Source organism: Podarcis gaigeae, assembly GCF_964106915.1.
Source record: "Podarcis gaigeae genome assembly, chromosome: 8".
NCBI lineage: Eukaryota > Metazoa > Chordata > Lepidosauria > Squamata > Lacertidae > Podarcis > Podarcis gaigeae.
The window spans coordinates 20,361,789-20,376,551 of NC_139684.1; the positions used below are offsets into that span (position 1 = coordinate 20,361,789).

The window sequence follows — 14,763 nt, forward strand, 5'->3', positions numbered from 1 at the left end:
CCGGGGGGGGGGTGGGATGGAGAGGAGGAATGAAAACCCCACAAAACGTGACCTGAGGATGGATTTTGGCAGCTTCTCTTTCTCCATCCACCCCTTTTCCCCTCCCTCCTTCCCTCTCTCTCTCTTGGTGACATTGAAGCTGGAATAAATACCTCCTGCACCATCTAAGTTAGATGCATTTTTGTTTAAAATGTGTGGTTTTTTTAAGAGAGACATAAATTATTATTATTTTTTAAAAGACAACAACAAGCTAGTGCTTTTGCAAAGTCAGCATGAACGATTCCCACCCCCACCCCACCCCCCAAAATCAGGCTCTTTAAATCATCATCATCATAATTAACCATAATCATAATGGTAGCCCTCCTTTCCCCAGCCCACCCACCCACCCACCGCACCAAGCCAGCCCCGCCCCGGGACTTTAAGATGTGGGACGGCAGGGTGGGTGGCGCCCTCCTTTTGGGTTGGGGGGTGCTCTCGCCGCTTGCAAGAAGGGGCTTGCAACTGGGTCTTGTCGATTTCATCCTAGGAAATTAGCAAGGTGGTTTTTTTGCTCCCCCTGCTCGCGCGCACTCTCTCTCTCTCTCTCTCCCCTTCCCACCCACCCGCTTGCATAGAGAAAGGATTTTTTTACCTATTTGAGGTGGCGCCGCTCCATCTTAAAGGCTCGTTGCTTAAGGAGGGAGGGGGGTGGGTGGGTGGGAGGAGGGACAGAGGTGGGGGGCAGAGAGGAAAGGGGGGAAAAACCCTCCACGCTGCAGATCCTGTGCTCTCTCTGTGTGTGTTTACTAACCTCCCTCCCTCTCTCTCTCAGCACAAATTTCCCCACTCTCCCTTCCTTTAATCAAAATGGTGCTTGATCAAATTTGGAATCCTTTTCCCTGCTCTCTCTCTCGCTCTCTCTTCGCTCTGCCTTTTTTTTCCAGGATCTCTAGCTTGGTATTAGCACACACACAAAATAAAGGGGGAGAAAAAGCCATCACACCTCTCCTATTTTGCCCTGGAAATCCCCGGTGGAAAAGAGGCTCCGTTCATCTCTCTCTCTCTCTCTCTCTCTCCCTCCCTCCCTCTCTCTCGCACAGATCTTCAGTGACACCTCTTACCTGGGGACGGTAGTGACCCCCCCTCCCCGCCCACTCCACACACCCACAAAAGTGATTTTCACCATCAGGAAGGGCTAGATTTGTGTGCTGCTACTGTTGTTGTGAAAGGGTGCAGAATTAGAAAAGGAAGGAAATTTGAGTCCCGGGGTGGGGATGGTTGGAGGAAGGGAGGGGGTCTCGTTTATGGGTGGAGAGTATCTTTCTTCCTCCCAGAGGAGAGCTCTCCATTGCAAAAGTTACGACCCAAGTGCAAAAGGGCACGAAGCACACCTCCGCTCCTTAGGCAGGGACCTGAGCGACCTCTCCCCATAAGGCTGAGAAATTGAGATTACCAGATGTAGGAAGTGCTGCTCTCGTGGGCGTCCCCTGCTGGACGCTTTCGGTACGCTCAGAGATCAGGCTCACTAGAAACGAACTTGCTAGGCTAGAGATGGGAGCATATCTCGCCGGTCTGGGTTCTTTTCAATCATCCCCCCCCCCCCAACAACCGATCCAATATTAAGTTCAGGTTGCTTCATTTGCACATCAGACGCTGTGGGTTAAACCACAGAGCCTAGGACTTGCCGATCAGAAGGTTGGCGATTCGAATCCCCATGATAGGGTGAGCTCCCGTTGCTCGGTCCCTGCTCCTGCCAACCTAGCAGTTCGAAAGCACATCAAAGCGCAAGTAGATAAATAGGTACTGCTCCAGCGGGAAGGTAAATGGCGTTTCTGTGTGCTGCTCTGGTTCGCCAGAAGCGGCTTAGTCATGCTGGCCACATGACCCGGAAGCTGTATGCCAGCTCCCTCAGCCAGTAAAGCGAGATGAGCACCGCAACCCCAGAGTCAGTCACGACTGGACCTAATGGTCAGGGGTCCCTTTACCTTTACCTTTAGGCTTTAAAGGAAAAAAGAAAGATCCACACACAAAAAATGGCTTGCAACCGAACGCTAGTCCTTGAAATTAGCAGGTGCAAGTTGCGACTCATTTAGGCCCCATTCATTTCAGTGGGTCTTCTCTGAGTTGTCCAAAACCCAGCAATGCAGGGATCGCAGCTCAGTGACCCCTGACCGATGGCCGTCCAACCTCTGCTGAAAACCTCCAGCAAAGGAGATTCGGCCACCTTCCAAGGGAGTCTGTTCCACTGTCAAAGCATGAGAAAGTTCCTCTTAAATGTTTAGTCAGAAGAAATGGAGAGAAGCAAAATTGACAGATCCTTCCCTGGAACCAAGTTATTTTATTCCCCCCCCCCCCATATTAAGCACCATATCATATGCAAAATCATGTGCTTGTTTGTATGTATAAACTACAATAAGGTTACCAGACATCCCCTTTTCCCGGGGAGAGACCCCGGATTTACAAATCAGTCCCCTGACAAAATCCATCTATTTAGGAGGAAGTTGAAAAGTGTCCCCAGATTCATTGAAAAAAATCTGGTAACCTTATACTACAGTCTACATGTGCACAGGGTAGGGGGAAGTGTGCAATCGGGGGGAATCTGATCTTGAGAGGCAGTATGGTCCAATGAGTAGAGCTTGGGAAAGAAGGCACTAGATGGGGGAGGGGAACTATCACTCCATGTCCCATCAGCCTTAGCTAGCACAGCCATTGATCATGGATGATGGAAGGAGGAGTCCAGTAACATCTGGAAGGACATGAGCTCCTCATTCCTGCGCTAGGCCAACCTGAAACCTGCAGTTAATTGTGGAGGCATCACAGCAGGACTTAGGCAAAATGGTGCACCACTTTAACAAGCCACACAGATATTTAAGACAATGGCCTGGAATTTTCTTTCTATCCTGCTTTTGGCAGGGTCTCTCTCTCTCTCTCTCTCTCTCTCTCTCACACACACACACACACACACACACACACACATTCCTGGAGTTATTTGTGCTTCAATTTGAGGACAACATTTAATTTTAATGATGCATCTGTATTTTGGGCTCTTTGCAATACCCTGTAATAGGCAATTGGGGTTCCCCCACTTCTCCCTACATAAAGAGATCAAAACGAATTCAGGTGACAAATAAATTCAATGATGTGGCTGGAAGACATACATTTCCCTGAGATGAAATTATGATTCAAGGGAAAAATAGGAACACACACACACGTTTTCCAAAAGCAAAACTATTGGAAGCCAAACAGGTGGGTGCCTCCCAGAGAGAAAATTTTCGTTTCAATTTCAAAATCTTTTTGTTCGGAGCTATGTGCCCATGATTGCCACGGGCCTTACGCCAACCCAGGTAAAGAATCCTTAGGATTTACAGCCTAACACAGCAATCCTGGGCAAGATCATTTGCCAGTGAAGTCTCGCTGTGTTTAATGGTACTTACTCCCAGGTAAGATGCCGGAATAGGGTGGCAGTCTCTGCATAGCAGGCCCAACCCAACCCTAGAGAGCTTAAGTGTATTGCCAGTGCTGGCCCTACCCAGAGTAGACCCACTGACCATGGCTAACTCAGTTTATGTGGGTTTCTTCGGAGTGTTGCTTACACAAGCCAGAGGCCTCAAATATCTGAAAGTCTGTCTCCATCCGTACTGACCTTCTTAAGACTGGTAGAGGAGGTTGTCTTGGTAGTGCTGCCACCCACAGAGGTTTGGGGATTGGGAACACAGGATATGAGCTTCTCTGCAGTAGCTCCCAGGTTGTGGCATTCTGAACCCACAGAGGTGCACCTTGCATCTACCATGAGCTGAAGACACACCTCTTTGACACTTAAGGTTGTGTGTGTGTGTGTGAAAGAGAAACACCTCTTCTGCTTAATTTATTGGGCTGCGTTATTTTGATTATGTATTTTGTTTCTATATGATGTTTTTTATGTTGTTACCGCCCAGAGACCCGCGAGTATAAAGCGGTATAAAATTTTAATAACTAATAATAAAAAACGTCAATCCTACTCAAGAGTTGAGTCATCAAAATTAATGGACAGGACTAATTTAGGTGCATTGCTTCCAAAGGCTGTGCACTTAATGGAAGAAAATTCAAATTGTTCTGTTCCATTTTGAAGCGTTTTATTTGTTTCGACGATTATTTGTATTTATTTGTTTTGTTTAAAAGCATTTTTTATTTATTTATTTATTTATTTATTTTTAAAGATATTTATTAAAGTTTTCAATATTAATACAATAAAAAAGTCAAAAAGAAAAAAGAAAAAAGAACAAAAATACAAAAACAAAAATACTTAAAAACACACAAAGTTTCAATAACTTATTTTTCATTAACTTATATCCCAGACCTCCTCATACCTCCCTTTTTTGTATTCCAATTCAATTGTTAGTTCAGCAAATCCTTATCAATAAGTTTTAACCTGCTTCTAAACCTTTTTTCCATATTCTCTTAAAACATTACAGCTGGAAACCGCTTAATTTCTATCTGACATCATTCTAACATTCATTAATTTTGCAATATTTCTGTAAATAATCTTTGAATTTCTTCCAGTCTTCTTCCGCTGACTCTTCTCCGTGGTCTCGGATTCTGCCGGTCATTTCTGCCAGTCCCATATAGTCTATCACCTTCATCTGCCATTCTTCCAGAGTGGGTAGATCCTGTGTCTTCCAGTACTTCGCAATGAGTATTCTTGCTGCTGTTGTAGCATACATAAAGAAAGTTCTATCCTTCTTTGGCACCAATTGGCCGACCATGCCCAGGAGAAAGGCCTCTGGTTTCTTCACGAAGGTATATTTAAATACCTTTTTCATTTCATTATATATCATTTCCCATAAAGCCTTAATCCTTGGGCATGTCCACCAAAGGTGAAAGAATGTACCTTCATTTTCTTTACATTCCCAACATTTATTATCAGGCAAATGATAAATTTTTGCAAGCTTGACTGGGGTCATGTACCACCTGCAAATCATTTTCATAATATTCTCTCTTAAGGCATTACATGCCGTAAACTTCATACCTGTGGTCCATAACTGTTCCCAGTCAGCAAACATAATTAAAAGCATTTTTAAACCACCTAATAGATTTTAAAATCTCCAAGTGGTGTAGGCTACATGCAATAGAAAAGCAAGATCCATTTCAACAACAACAAAAAAAAATATAGCCTAAAAATCAATAAAACAGGATAGAAAACTGGAGAGTCAAGGGGCTCACTCACATAGATCAGTGTCCAGTCCTATGGGTCAAGGAAAGTCTGGACAAAAAGATAAGTCTTTACAATATGTCGGAAGCACCAGATGGTTGTCGTTTCATGTATGGCAAGGGGAAGGACATGACACAGGATGTTTTCATCTTTTTTTATATATACCTCGATACTGCATTGTTGAAGTCTGCCTTGGGTCACTATGGTGAAGTGGGTTGGGGTAAGAAATACTACCCAGATATTACCCAGATACCCAGCTCTACCTCTCTTTCAAATCAGAACCAGTGAAGGCAGTGAAGGTCCTGTGTGAGTGTCTGGAGGTGGTTGGAGGATGGATGGCAGCTAATGGATTGAAGTTGAATCCTGACAAGACAGAAGTACTGTTTTGGGGGGACAGGGGGCGGGCTAGTGTGGAGGACTCCCTGGTCCTGAATAGGGTAACTGTGCCCCTGAAGGACCAGGTGCGCAGCCTGGGAGTCATTTTGGACTCACAGCTGTCCATGGAGGCACAGGTCAATTCTGTATCCAGGGCAGCTGTCTACCAACTCCACCTGGTACGCAGGCTGAGACCCTACCTGCCCGCGGACTGTCTCACCAGAGTGGTGCATGCTCTGGTTATCTCCCGCTTGGACTACTGCAATGCGCTCTATGTGGGGCTACCTTTGAAGGTGACTCGGAAACTACAACTAATCCAGAATGCGGCAGCTAGACTGGTGACTGGGGGCGGCCGCCGAGACCACATAACACCGGTCTTGAAAGACCTACATTGGCTCCCAGTACGTTTCCGAGCACAATTCAAAGTGCTGGTGTTGACCTTTAAAGCCCTAAACGGCCTCGGCCCAGTATACCTGAAGGAGCGTCTCCACCCCAATCGTTCTGCCCGGACGCTGAGGTCCAGCGCCGAGGGCCTTCTGGCGGTTCCCTCATTGCGGAAAGCAAAGCTACAGGGAACCAGGCAGAGGGCCTTCTCGGTAGTGGCGCCCGCCCTGTGGAACGCCCTCCCATCAGATGTCAAAGCGATAAATAACTACCTGACATTCAGAAGACATCTGAAGGCAGCCCTGTTCAGGGAAGTTTTTAATCCGTGATATTTTAGTGTATTTTTGGTTTCTATGGAAGCCGCCCAGAGTGGCTGGGGAAACCCAGCCAGATGGGCGGGGTACAAATAAATTATTATTATTATTATTATTATTATTATTATTATTATTATTACTACAGATAAATACAAACACAAACCTCAACAGCTATCAGGAATTTTGGTCAAGCCTCTTCGAATTGCTGTTGAGTGAAAGTCTTGGAAAACACAGAGAAGTAAGCTGTAGGTCAGGAACCCCTTTCTGCCACCTCCTGTCCTTAGACTACAAGCACAGATCATGTGAGGATCAGCTTGAGCAGGCTTGCCAAAAGCCACTGGTCCAGAGCCCAAATTAGGAAAGAACAGCGGAGATCAAGGATGCTCAGCCATTAGAAGCAGAAATATATCACTAGCTGGCAACAGGAATCATTCGGAGCCAGGATTCGGTGTGTAAATTGGAGAGTTAAAAACACAACACTCTCAAAAACTGGATCCAGAAAATTAAGACTCTGCTCAGACCGCACTCCCCTATTCTTCAGCCTGTATACATATATATTTAAATAGTACCTTTTCTATTTCTCTTAATTCAGGAGCCCAAGAAATTGTCCAATATCAGGTCAGGCTAAAGATGGGTCAAATCTGTCAGGTTCATTTTCTCTCCTTTTCCGTTGTTTCCAAACTTAGGTTCAGTTTTAAACCAAATGTCCCGATGGAAATTCACCAGCATTTGCGTGCAATTTTCTCCCGATATATGCCCTATTTTCACTACTATGTGCAGTTTTATGCATGAACAGATGTTCTTTGGGGCCTTTGGTTGGAGAACTGCACCCGCAACCTTAGGGGAAGCACACGCTTTGAACTGCGGTTCAGTTTTGGTCCTCTTGTTTCAGGAACGAGGGAGTTCCACATGAAAATGCGAACCCAACCAAATTTCTCCCCCAACCCCTAGGAGAGGTTATCTGCTCATCAAGCCCTGTGCTCTTTACCCTAGCAGAATCTCTCCATGGATCTCAACAAGCACAGTCCTTTCCCATCACCCAATGGAGGCCGATTCAGTGGGGAGAACAGGGCATTGCTCCACTAAGCTCAGCCTGCTCTCAGTCAGCCTACCTTAAAAGGTTGTTGTGAAGTGGCAACCAGTTAATACAAGTGAGGGGCTCTGCAAATGCCCACTATTATTAATTGTTGTTCTTATCATTGGCAACTTGTGTCCCTTCAGAAACCCAGGCAGAAAATTCTGTGTACCATACAAACAACCATAAAGTTTCCAAGTGCCACCTATCTGTCTGTCTGTCTGTTTGTCCGTCTACCTACCTACCGTATTTTTTGCTTTAGAAGACTCACTTTTTCCCTCCTAAAAAGTATGGGGAAATGTGTGTGTGTCTTATGGAGCGAATGCAGGCTGCACAGCTATCCCAGAAGCCAGAACAGCAAGAGGGATTGCTGCTTTCACTGCGCAGCGGTCCCTATTGCTGTTCTGGCTTCTGAGATTCAGAATATTTTTTTTCTTGTTTTCCTCCTCCAAAAACTAGGTGCGTCTTGTGGTCTGGTGCGTTTTATAGAGCGAAAAATACGGTATCTATCTACCTGGCCCATTGTGGGATTCCCTTCCCCCTGCCACACACAGCATAATCCATTAAATTTGTGGAGTGTTGCCATGTTCTTGTAACAAATTAGGACAGCTCATCACTTTATGCTCATGCCTGCCACTCTCAAAATTTATCTTGAAAGGTATTTGTTGCTGTTGGAAGGATTCCCGATCTTGAAATGTCCCAAGGTCAGAACGGATCTTGATAAGGTACCTTTGGGTGGCAGAATTCACGGTAAATTAAGCATAATGGTAATTCCAAAGGCTGCAAACCCGGAGCAAACAAATGAGTTTTAGTCAAACACTAAATGGTATTTAAAACAGCCAAATTCTTTCCTTTCAGTGTGCCTCCATTCTAGCTGTATTCAAACTACGTCAGTTTGAGTAAAGCAGGAGTTGGAGAAACAGTGAGGGATTTGTTTTGAATCAACTCGTTTTAACAAGGAGAAAAAGCAGAGATGGGTACAACACAAAAGCTAACACCAAAAAAGGGCATCTTTCAGTTTCCTTCTCACTGTACTCAAGCCTTGTTTTAAACTGTCACGTCCCCTCCTTGCTACTTTACTCAAACCTCTGCCAGTGTTGGAAATTGCCACATTTTCCTTTTCCCTCCGTCCCTGCTGTTGTTTAAAACAGTCACCTGTTTTCCTTACAGTGTAACTCCCTTCTCACTGTACTCAAACTTCTGCCTCTTCCATTCCTCATTGCCTCGTGTGAAGATACAGGATGCAGAACCCTCAAATACTTTATGAAGGTACTTTTCTCAAACACCTGCCATTGTTTAAAACCACCAATTTCCCCATCAGTTTCTCCCTCATCTCACTCTCATGCAGAGGTCGCTCTGGTGCAACCTGTCTTCAGTCTTGCTCCCCTACCACACCTCAGCTTCATGCATTTCTAGGATTGCGATGTGGCACTACAATTCCTCTGACAGTGGCTGTGCGACGATAACCTTCATGTTTACGTATATAGGAAGATATATTAGACATCTCTACATGAACACAAGGAACAGGACAGAAATGGCGCAGTTTATATTTATTGGACACTTCCAATTTTCATTCCTAATATTATACAGATATTAATTGTCCCATTCATACCTTTGCATATCCCAGCCGTTCAGTTCTGTTGCATTAAAAGAAAAGCATCTCCCCTTCACTGCCGCCCCGCCCCCCAACACCTGAAATAAGATATTTACGGTGGAAAATATAAATGATATAATCTGCATATATTCTCTTTATAATTAAAACCCTACTTATAACAATTAAAGAAGGGCGTCCAAGAGAGGGAGGCGGGAAAGCAGGAGATAGGGGAAGAGTTAAACAAAACCTTGATTTCTTTTTCGTTAAAAAAAATCTCTTAAATAAAGCAGCGTTTCATGTAAAGAATTTCTTTCATTTTACACACAAAGTTTGATTGTGTTTCTGCGTGGAAACATCCCACAAACAATTTAAAAAATAACAAAAAACGAACACACGCGCGGGTTGGTTTGGGGAGACAAATTAAACAGCAACAATGAAAGAGGTTGTTAAGTCGACTTCTCCGAGAGGAAGGGAGAAAACAGTCCAGTAGATTCAGAACTAACACATGCTTCTTTCGTCCGCAAGTAAGGCCTAAGAGGAAGAGGCGGGCGTGCTTTTAATAAAAGCAGACCGTGTGCAGAAAAGTCCTTCCACTTTTCTCTTCAAATTCTTGTAACAGCTCGTCTATTTCATTTTCCATGTCTTCCGTATGCTGTATCTGGAAGCAAACAGGCAAGAGGGGAAGGGTTAGGGCTCAAGTATTTATTTTGAAAGGAGGGTTGTGCTGCTCTGTTCTCCTACAAAAAAGTGAAGTGCAAACAAAAAGAAAAAAAACCCAATGGAAAGCACCCATCGAAGAAGACTTCTGCCGCCACCCGCCTTAAAAGAAGCACTTTTCCTGTGCACCAGGAGGGCAGACACCTCTTCTGAAACAATGTCTGCTACAAGAAGACCATGTGCTATCATCTCAAACAGGTGCAGGGAAACCTTTGGCCTTCCAGGTGTTGCTGAACTAAAATGCCCACTGTCCTGGGCCAACGGCCATGGTGGAGGAGGCTGATGGGAGTTGTAGTTGTAGTTCAGCGACACCTGGAAGGCCAAAGGCTCTCCACCCTGGATCTAATAAGGAACAGGGATGGAGAACTCGATGATGCTCCAGATGTTGTTGGGCTTGGGGCCAACCCCAGCCAATGGTCAGGATGCAGTTATGGGAACAACTGGAAGGCCCCAGGACCCCCACCTCTGCTCTAAGCCTGGGATAGTCAACATGGTACCCTTCAGATGTTTATGCAGAGATTGGATGGTCATCTGCCATGAATGCTCTAGCTGAGATTCCTGCATTGCAGGGAGTTGGACTAGATGACCCTTAGGAGCACCTTGCTCCATGATCTCCCATCGGCCCCAGCCAGCAGAGCCAAAGGTTGGGAGTTATGGGAACTGCATTCCAAAACACGTGGAAGGCACTGCGTCAGCTAACCCCAATGCCTAAGAAAGCCGCATAAGCTTCGCGAAAGGAACAGACCCTAGGACCGTTCCCCAAGCCAGCGTTCTTCAACCGTGGGCCCCAACACCGGTTAAGCAGACTGGGGTGATGGAAGTTCTGAAACATCTGGAAAGACCAGGTTTCCAGGTTGAAGAGCATGGCTCTAAACCACTCTGACTTTTTATATATTCTAACAGCCTCTGGACCTGCTTCGAAACACACACACATGCAAATCACACACCACCAGGAGTGAAAGCAACCTTTCCCCATTTGGCCCAAACAAAGTGCTTCCAGACTTGACAAGCAGACAAGGAGCTCAAGCCTTTCTTTCATTTTCCTCGATGCTCCATTCAGATGCAGGCAGAGTGGCCTAGTTTCCGCAGGAGTGGGACCCCGTGGAGAGGAGAGTTCTATTCCCAAGTCTGCCCTGGGCTGACCCACTTTAAAAACAAAAAACAAACCCAACACAGAAGTGAGCTGGTTTCTTTTCTTCTCTTTGAAGCAGAGAAGATGCCTCAGCTCCGTTCAAGGTTCGGGGTTTCGCCTTAATTCCCTACATGCTCACAATGGCAGGTTGGGCAGGTAAAAAGCCACGGTGGCTGCAAATACAACGCCCTTCGCTCAAATTGCGCACAGAGCAAGCAACACCCTGGAATGGAGCATAGTGCGTCAATGGCCAACGGGTAGTGGAAGGAAGGGACTTCCATGCTTGCCTCCTAGATTCTACAGCAGGGGTGGGGAACTGGGGGCCAAACACAGCCCTTCAAGCTGCCTCTCTCCCTGGGCACCCTTCCTAGTGGCTCTGCTCGGCACCCTTCCTTGAGTGTTTTGGCCTGGATAGAAAGCGCCCTTGAAACCGTGACAATGCCTCTTGCTTGCTAGGGCAGAGGATAGAGAGGCAAGAGCTGCTCCTTTGGTGTTCCAGCTGCTTTCACCCTCTGGCTCGGTCCAGTATACGTGAAGGAGTGTCTCCACTCCCATCGTTCTGCCCGGACACTGAGGTCCAGTGCTGAGGGCCTTCTGGTGGTTTCCTCACTCCGAGAAGCCAAGTTACAGGGAACCAGGCAGAGGGCCTTCTCGGTAGTGGCGCCTGCCCTGTGGAACACCCTCCCACCAGATGTCAAAGAGAACAAGAACTACCAAACTTTTAGAAGACATCTGAAGGCAGCCCTGTTTAGGGAAGCTTTTAATGTTTAATGGGTTATTATATTTTAATATTCTGTTGGAAGTCGCCCAGAGTGGCTGAGGAAACCCAGCCAGATGGGCGGGGTATAAATAATAAATTATTATTATTATCTGGCTGCGGCCACCCCTGGCAATTGGCCCTCAGAAGATTGCCCAGGAAGGAAGGCTGCTTGCGTTATGATTTTGTGCACATGTGCCGATATAGCGCTCTTTCTCACACACACATGGCTGCCAAAGGTAAGAACTGGCTGTGCGATCTGAACTTCCCAAGCAGATGCTGGAGATGAATGGGAGAGAGGTGTAGCCTCTGGCTTCAGATTATGCTGGAGCAGAGACCGTCAGCCTTTCCTGAGCTGGCACAAATGCATTGGGGGGCCCATTGCTTCAGCATTTGCATGGTAGAAGTGCTCCCGTTGAAGCCTGCCTTAGATCACGGCAGCGGCCCACTGGTTGTTCCCAGCTCACCAGCAGGCGGCCACTGACCTGGAGGGATCCAGCCGGCTGCTGCAAGGCTGCTGGTCCAGGTGGGTGTCTTTATGGATAGTGAGGAATGGAACAGCCATGTTCAGGGGCAGTGTACCTCTGAGCAGCAAGAAGGGGAAGCGTTTCACTTTCACCCCCAGCTTGTGAGCTTCACAGAGGTTTCTTAGGAGCAGAAGGACTTAGCAGGGGTTCAAAATCACCACAGGGGAAAGGCATCCTCTGGTACCCCAAAGAGGAAATTGGAGTAAAAAGGTTAAAATAAAAATACTTACACATTGACATAGTTCGCAGATAAGGAAAGCTCCCAGCGTTGCCTCTTCGTGATTATCCTGGATGTCCACGTTGATCACGTGTACAGGCTGGCATGTCTCCTGCTCTCTAGAATTTAAGTCTGAGGGGCAAAAACAAAGAAAAGTGGTTTTGGGTGCAGGTCGAAATCAAGCCTTCAAACTGGCAGTAGGCAACCCGTGTCTCCTCTGGATGTTGTTGGGAGTCTGATTCCTATCAGCCCCAGCCGGTGTTGGCCGACCGTCAGGGCTGATGGGGAGTTGGGGGTCCAACAACGTCTGGGGGGTGCCAGGTTGGCAAGGGCAACATCAGGGGAAGGAAAGGAGCAACATTTGCATGTCTTGGACGACTGGAATTAAAATAATGCAAAGCCTCTTAAGGAGTGCAGGAAGTGGCCTTAGACAAGTCCGCAATCTGCCTGTCTAGGAACTTAACTGCCAGTGGCTCTCCACGAATGCAGGCAAGCTCTTTCCCACGGCTTGCTGCCCAAACTATTTTAAACAGGAGGTGTTGGGAGTCTGAACCCTGGACAAAGTAGGGCCTCTGCCACTGAGCTAAGGCCTCTTTCCCCAGGCTCTTTGAAGAAACACTCCTTGCATTAGGTCTGACAGCAGCACAGACATTGGTGGAATCCCAGTTTTGAGGCTTCTAATCTGGTGGCCACTTGGCTGGTTCTTTTTAATGCAAGGATTGGGAAACCAAATGTGGCCCTCTATAAACTCTGGCCCTTGGGCCCCAAGCAACACCCTGCTCCAAACTCTCCTGGAGTGCTTCTGCCTGGCTGGAAGGTGTCCTTGAGTTGCGCTGAACACCTCTTATTCATCCAGGTAAATAGAGAAGAGCGAGCGTAGAAACCAGCCTATTATTTTTTTAAAAAGGTAACACACTGACATTCATTGCTCGGCCCACGTTTGTCTCAAGCCTTGCCTATCACTTGCATGCAGCCCCCAGAAGGGCGCTGAGAAGGGAATGTGGGCCTAGATTTGTGTTGCACTGCATCTCTCTTAATATAACTGCATTTTCTCTTGTTCCGCCAACAGAACCCACAGCAGGACAGGAGATTTGCTTATTTTTAAGACTGGTGTGCAGACAATGCTGTCACGTACACGGATCCGGCACGGCCAAAGTGACACGGTTTCTCAGGCAGCGTTAAGGAGCCTCGAGATGCTGACCTGCAAATGTAAAGCTCAGAGACTGGTCCACCTCCCCCTCCCTGAACAGTGTTTCCTGCAGATCAGGCCAAGCAAAGCGAGGCAGTCCAGCTTAAAAATCTCATCATCTGTTCATAGCGGGGATTGCCAGCGGGGATTCGGGCTCTCTCCTGTGCCACTTATGTGAAGAATTGCATTCAGAAGAGAGAGGGAAGAGGGTAAAGGAGGTGGAAATTAGCAAGCAGACGGCCTTCGCCTTCCCCAACTGCTGCAAAATGAACCCTCTGTCTCAAGGAGGACAGCTCCCCCCGAAGCAAAGAGTGAAGATTTCATTCATCTCTCGGCACGGCGACTCATTAAGGAAACCGGCGAAGGCTCCAAGACGGCTCCCTGTAATGCACTCTGAGCTCTGCGGCAACTGAGTGGACAGCCCTGGAGCGAAGGCAGAGTCTGGCCGGTGAGGAACCCACCTTGCCCCCGGGCATTTTTTATTTATGAGACACCACAGTGTCCACTCGGCTGCTTCCTAAATTTGAAGAAGATCTGCCACATCCTAGCGGGGGGTGAGGCGAAGCCAGGGTGCTGGAGAGACGATGAGCTGCAGATCTGCCAACACCACCAACCAGATTGGGTTTTTTTGTTTTTAAGGCTTAGCCAGAGTTGTATAAATGCCTAGTTTATATTTAAAAAGCAAGGAAGAGCCACATTTAACAGCACGTCCGATGCCATGCTGCTTACGGACCTGCCTTACCATAACCTAGAAGGGGCTCCTGAAACAAAAGGCACTGTTCTGTTTTTGTGCAGGGCTTTGTGTGCCCTTGAATCAGAAGATGGCGTTCATTGTCAGGGACCTGTCGAGTTCCTTAACCTAGCCGGGAGCCTCAATAAGAGCCTGGCTGGTGGATCAGGCCAAAGGCCTAACTAGTCTAGCACCCTGTTCTGACTTTGGCGAACCACAGGAGCCTCTATGGCAATAGGTCCCCAGCTGTTGTTGGACCCATCATTCCCAGCCACTGGTCCTGCTAGCCAGGGATGATGGGAGTTGTAGTCCAGCAACAGCTGGAGACCCAAGTTTGAGAAACACTGTTCTATGGGAAGCCCACAAGTGCAACAGTGTCTCTTCCCGCTTGTGATTCAGAAAAGGCCATCCTTTTCTCCTCCCCCTTGCGACGGCTGTCTGCTGGCCTCACTCTCTTTGTATGGACAGTGCTGGGTAGCTTACCAGTCACTGTGGGCATGTCCTCCCCCTCTGCACTGTGCCTCCAAAAGCCAGTTACCTGCAGGGCACTTCTTATGAGTGACAGGGAGGGAGGGCAATTACCTT

General features: G+C 47.1%; 2 protein-coding genes across 3 annotated transcripts in view; both read right to left on the bottom strand.

Moving 5' to 3' along the window:
* Window positions 1-1,037, bottom strand: part of TMEM240 (transmembrane protein 240) — a 46,797-nt gene extending 45,760 nt beyond the window's left edge. Inside the window, exon 1 of the mRNA XM_083752857.1 lies at window positions 632-1,037. The gene's annotated coding sequence lies outside the window, so the exon portion shown is untranslated. The remainder of the gene's footprint in view (window positions 1-631) is intronic.
* Window positions 1,038-8,850: 7,813 nt separating this feature from the next.
* The window catches only part of SSU72 (SSU72 homolog, RNA polymerase II CTD phosphatase), a 51,892-nt gene continuing 45,979 nt past the window's right edge, over window positions 8,851-14,763 (bottom strand). Inside the window, exons 4-5 of one of the 2 annotated variants that reach the window (XR_014567436.1) lie at window positions 12,273-14,648; window positions 8,851-9,567 (exon numbers count right to left, since the gene is read on the bottom strand). Coding sequence is in view for 1 of the 2 variants with exons in the window: in XM_083752824.1 (XP_083608950.1) it covers window positions 9,466-9,567; window positions 12,273-12,391 (221 nt within the window). In the remaining variant the exon portion in view is untranslated. The remainder of the gene's footprint in view (window positions 9,568-12,272; window positions 14,649-14,763) is intronic. The other variant, XM_083752824.1, reaches the window with a different exon arrangement.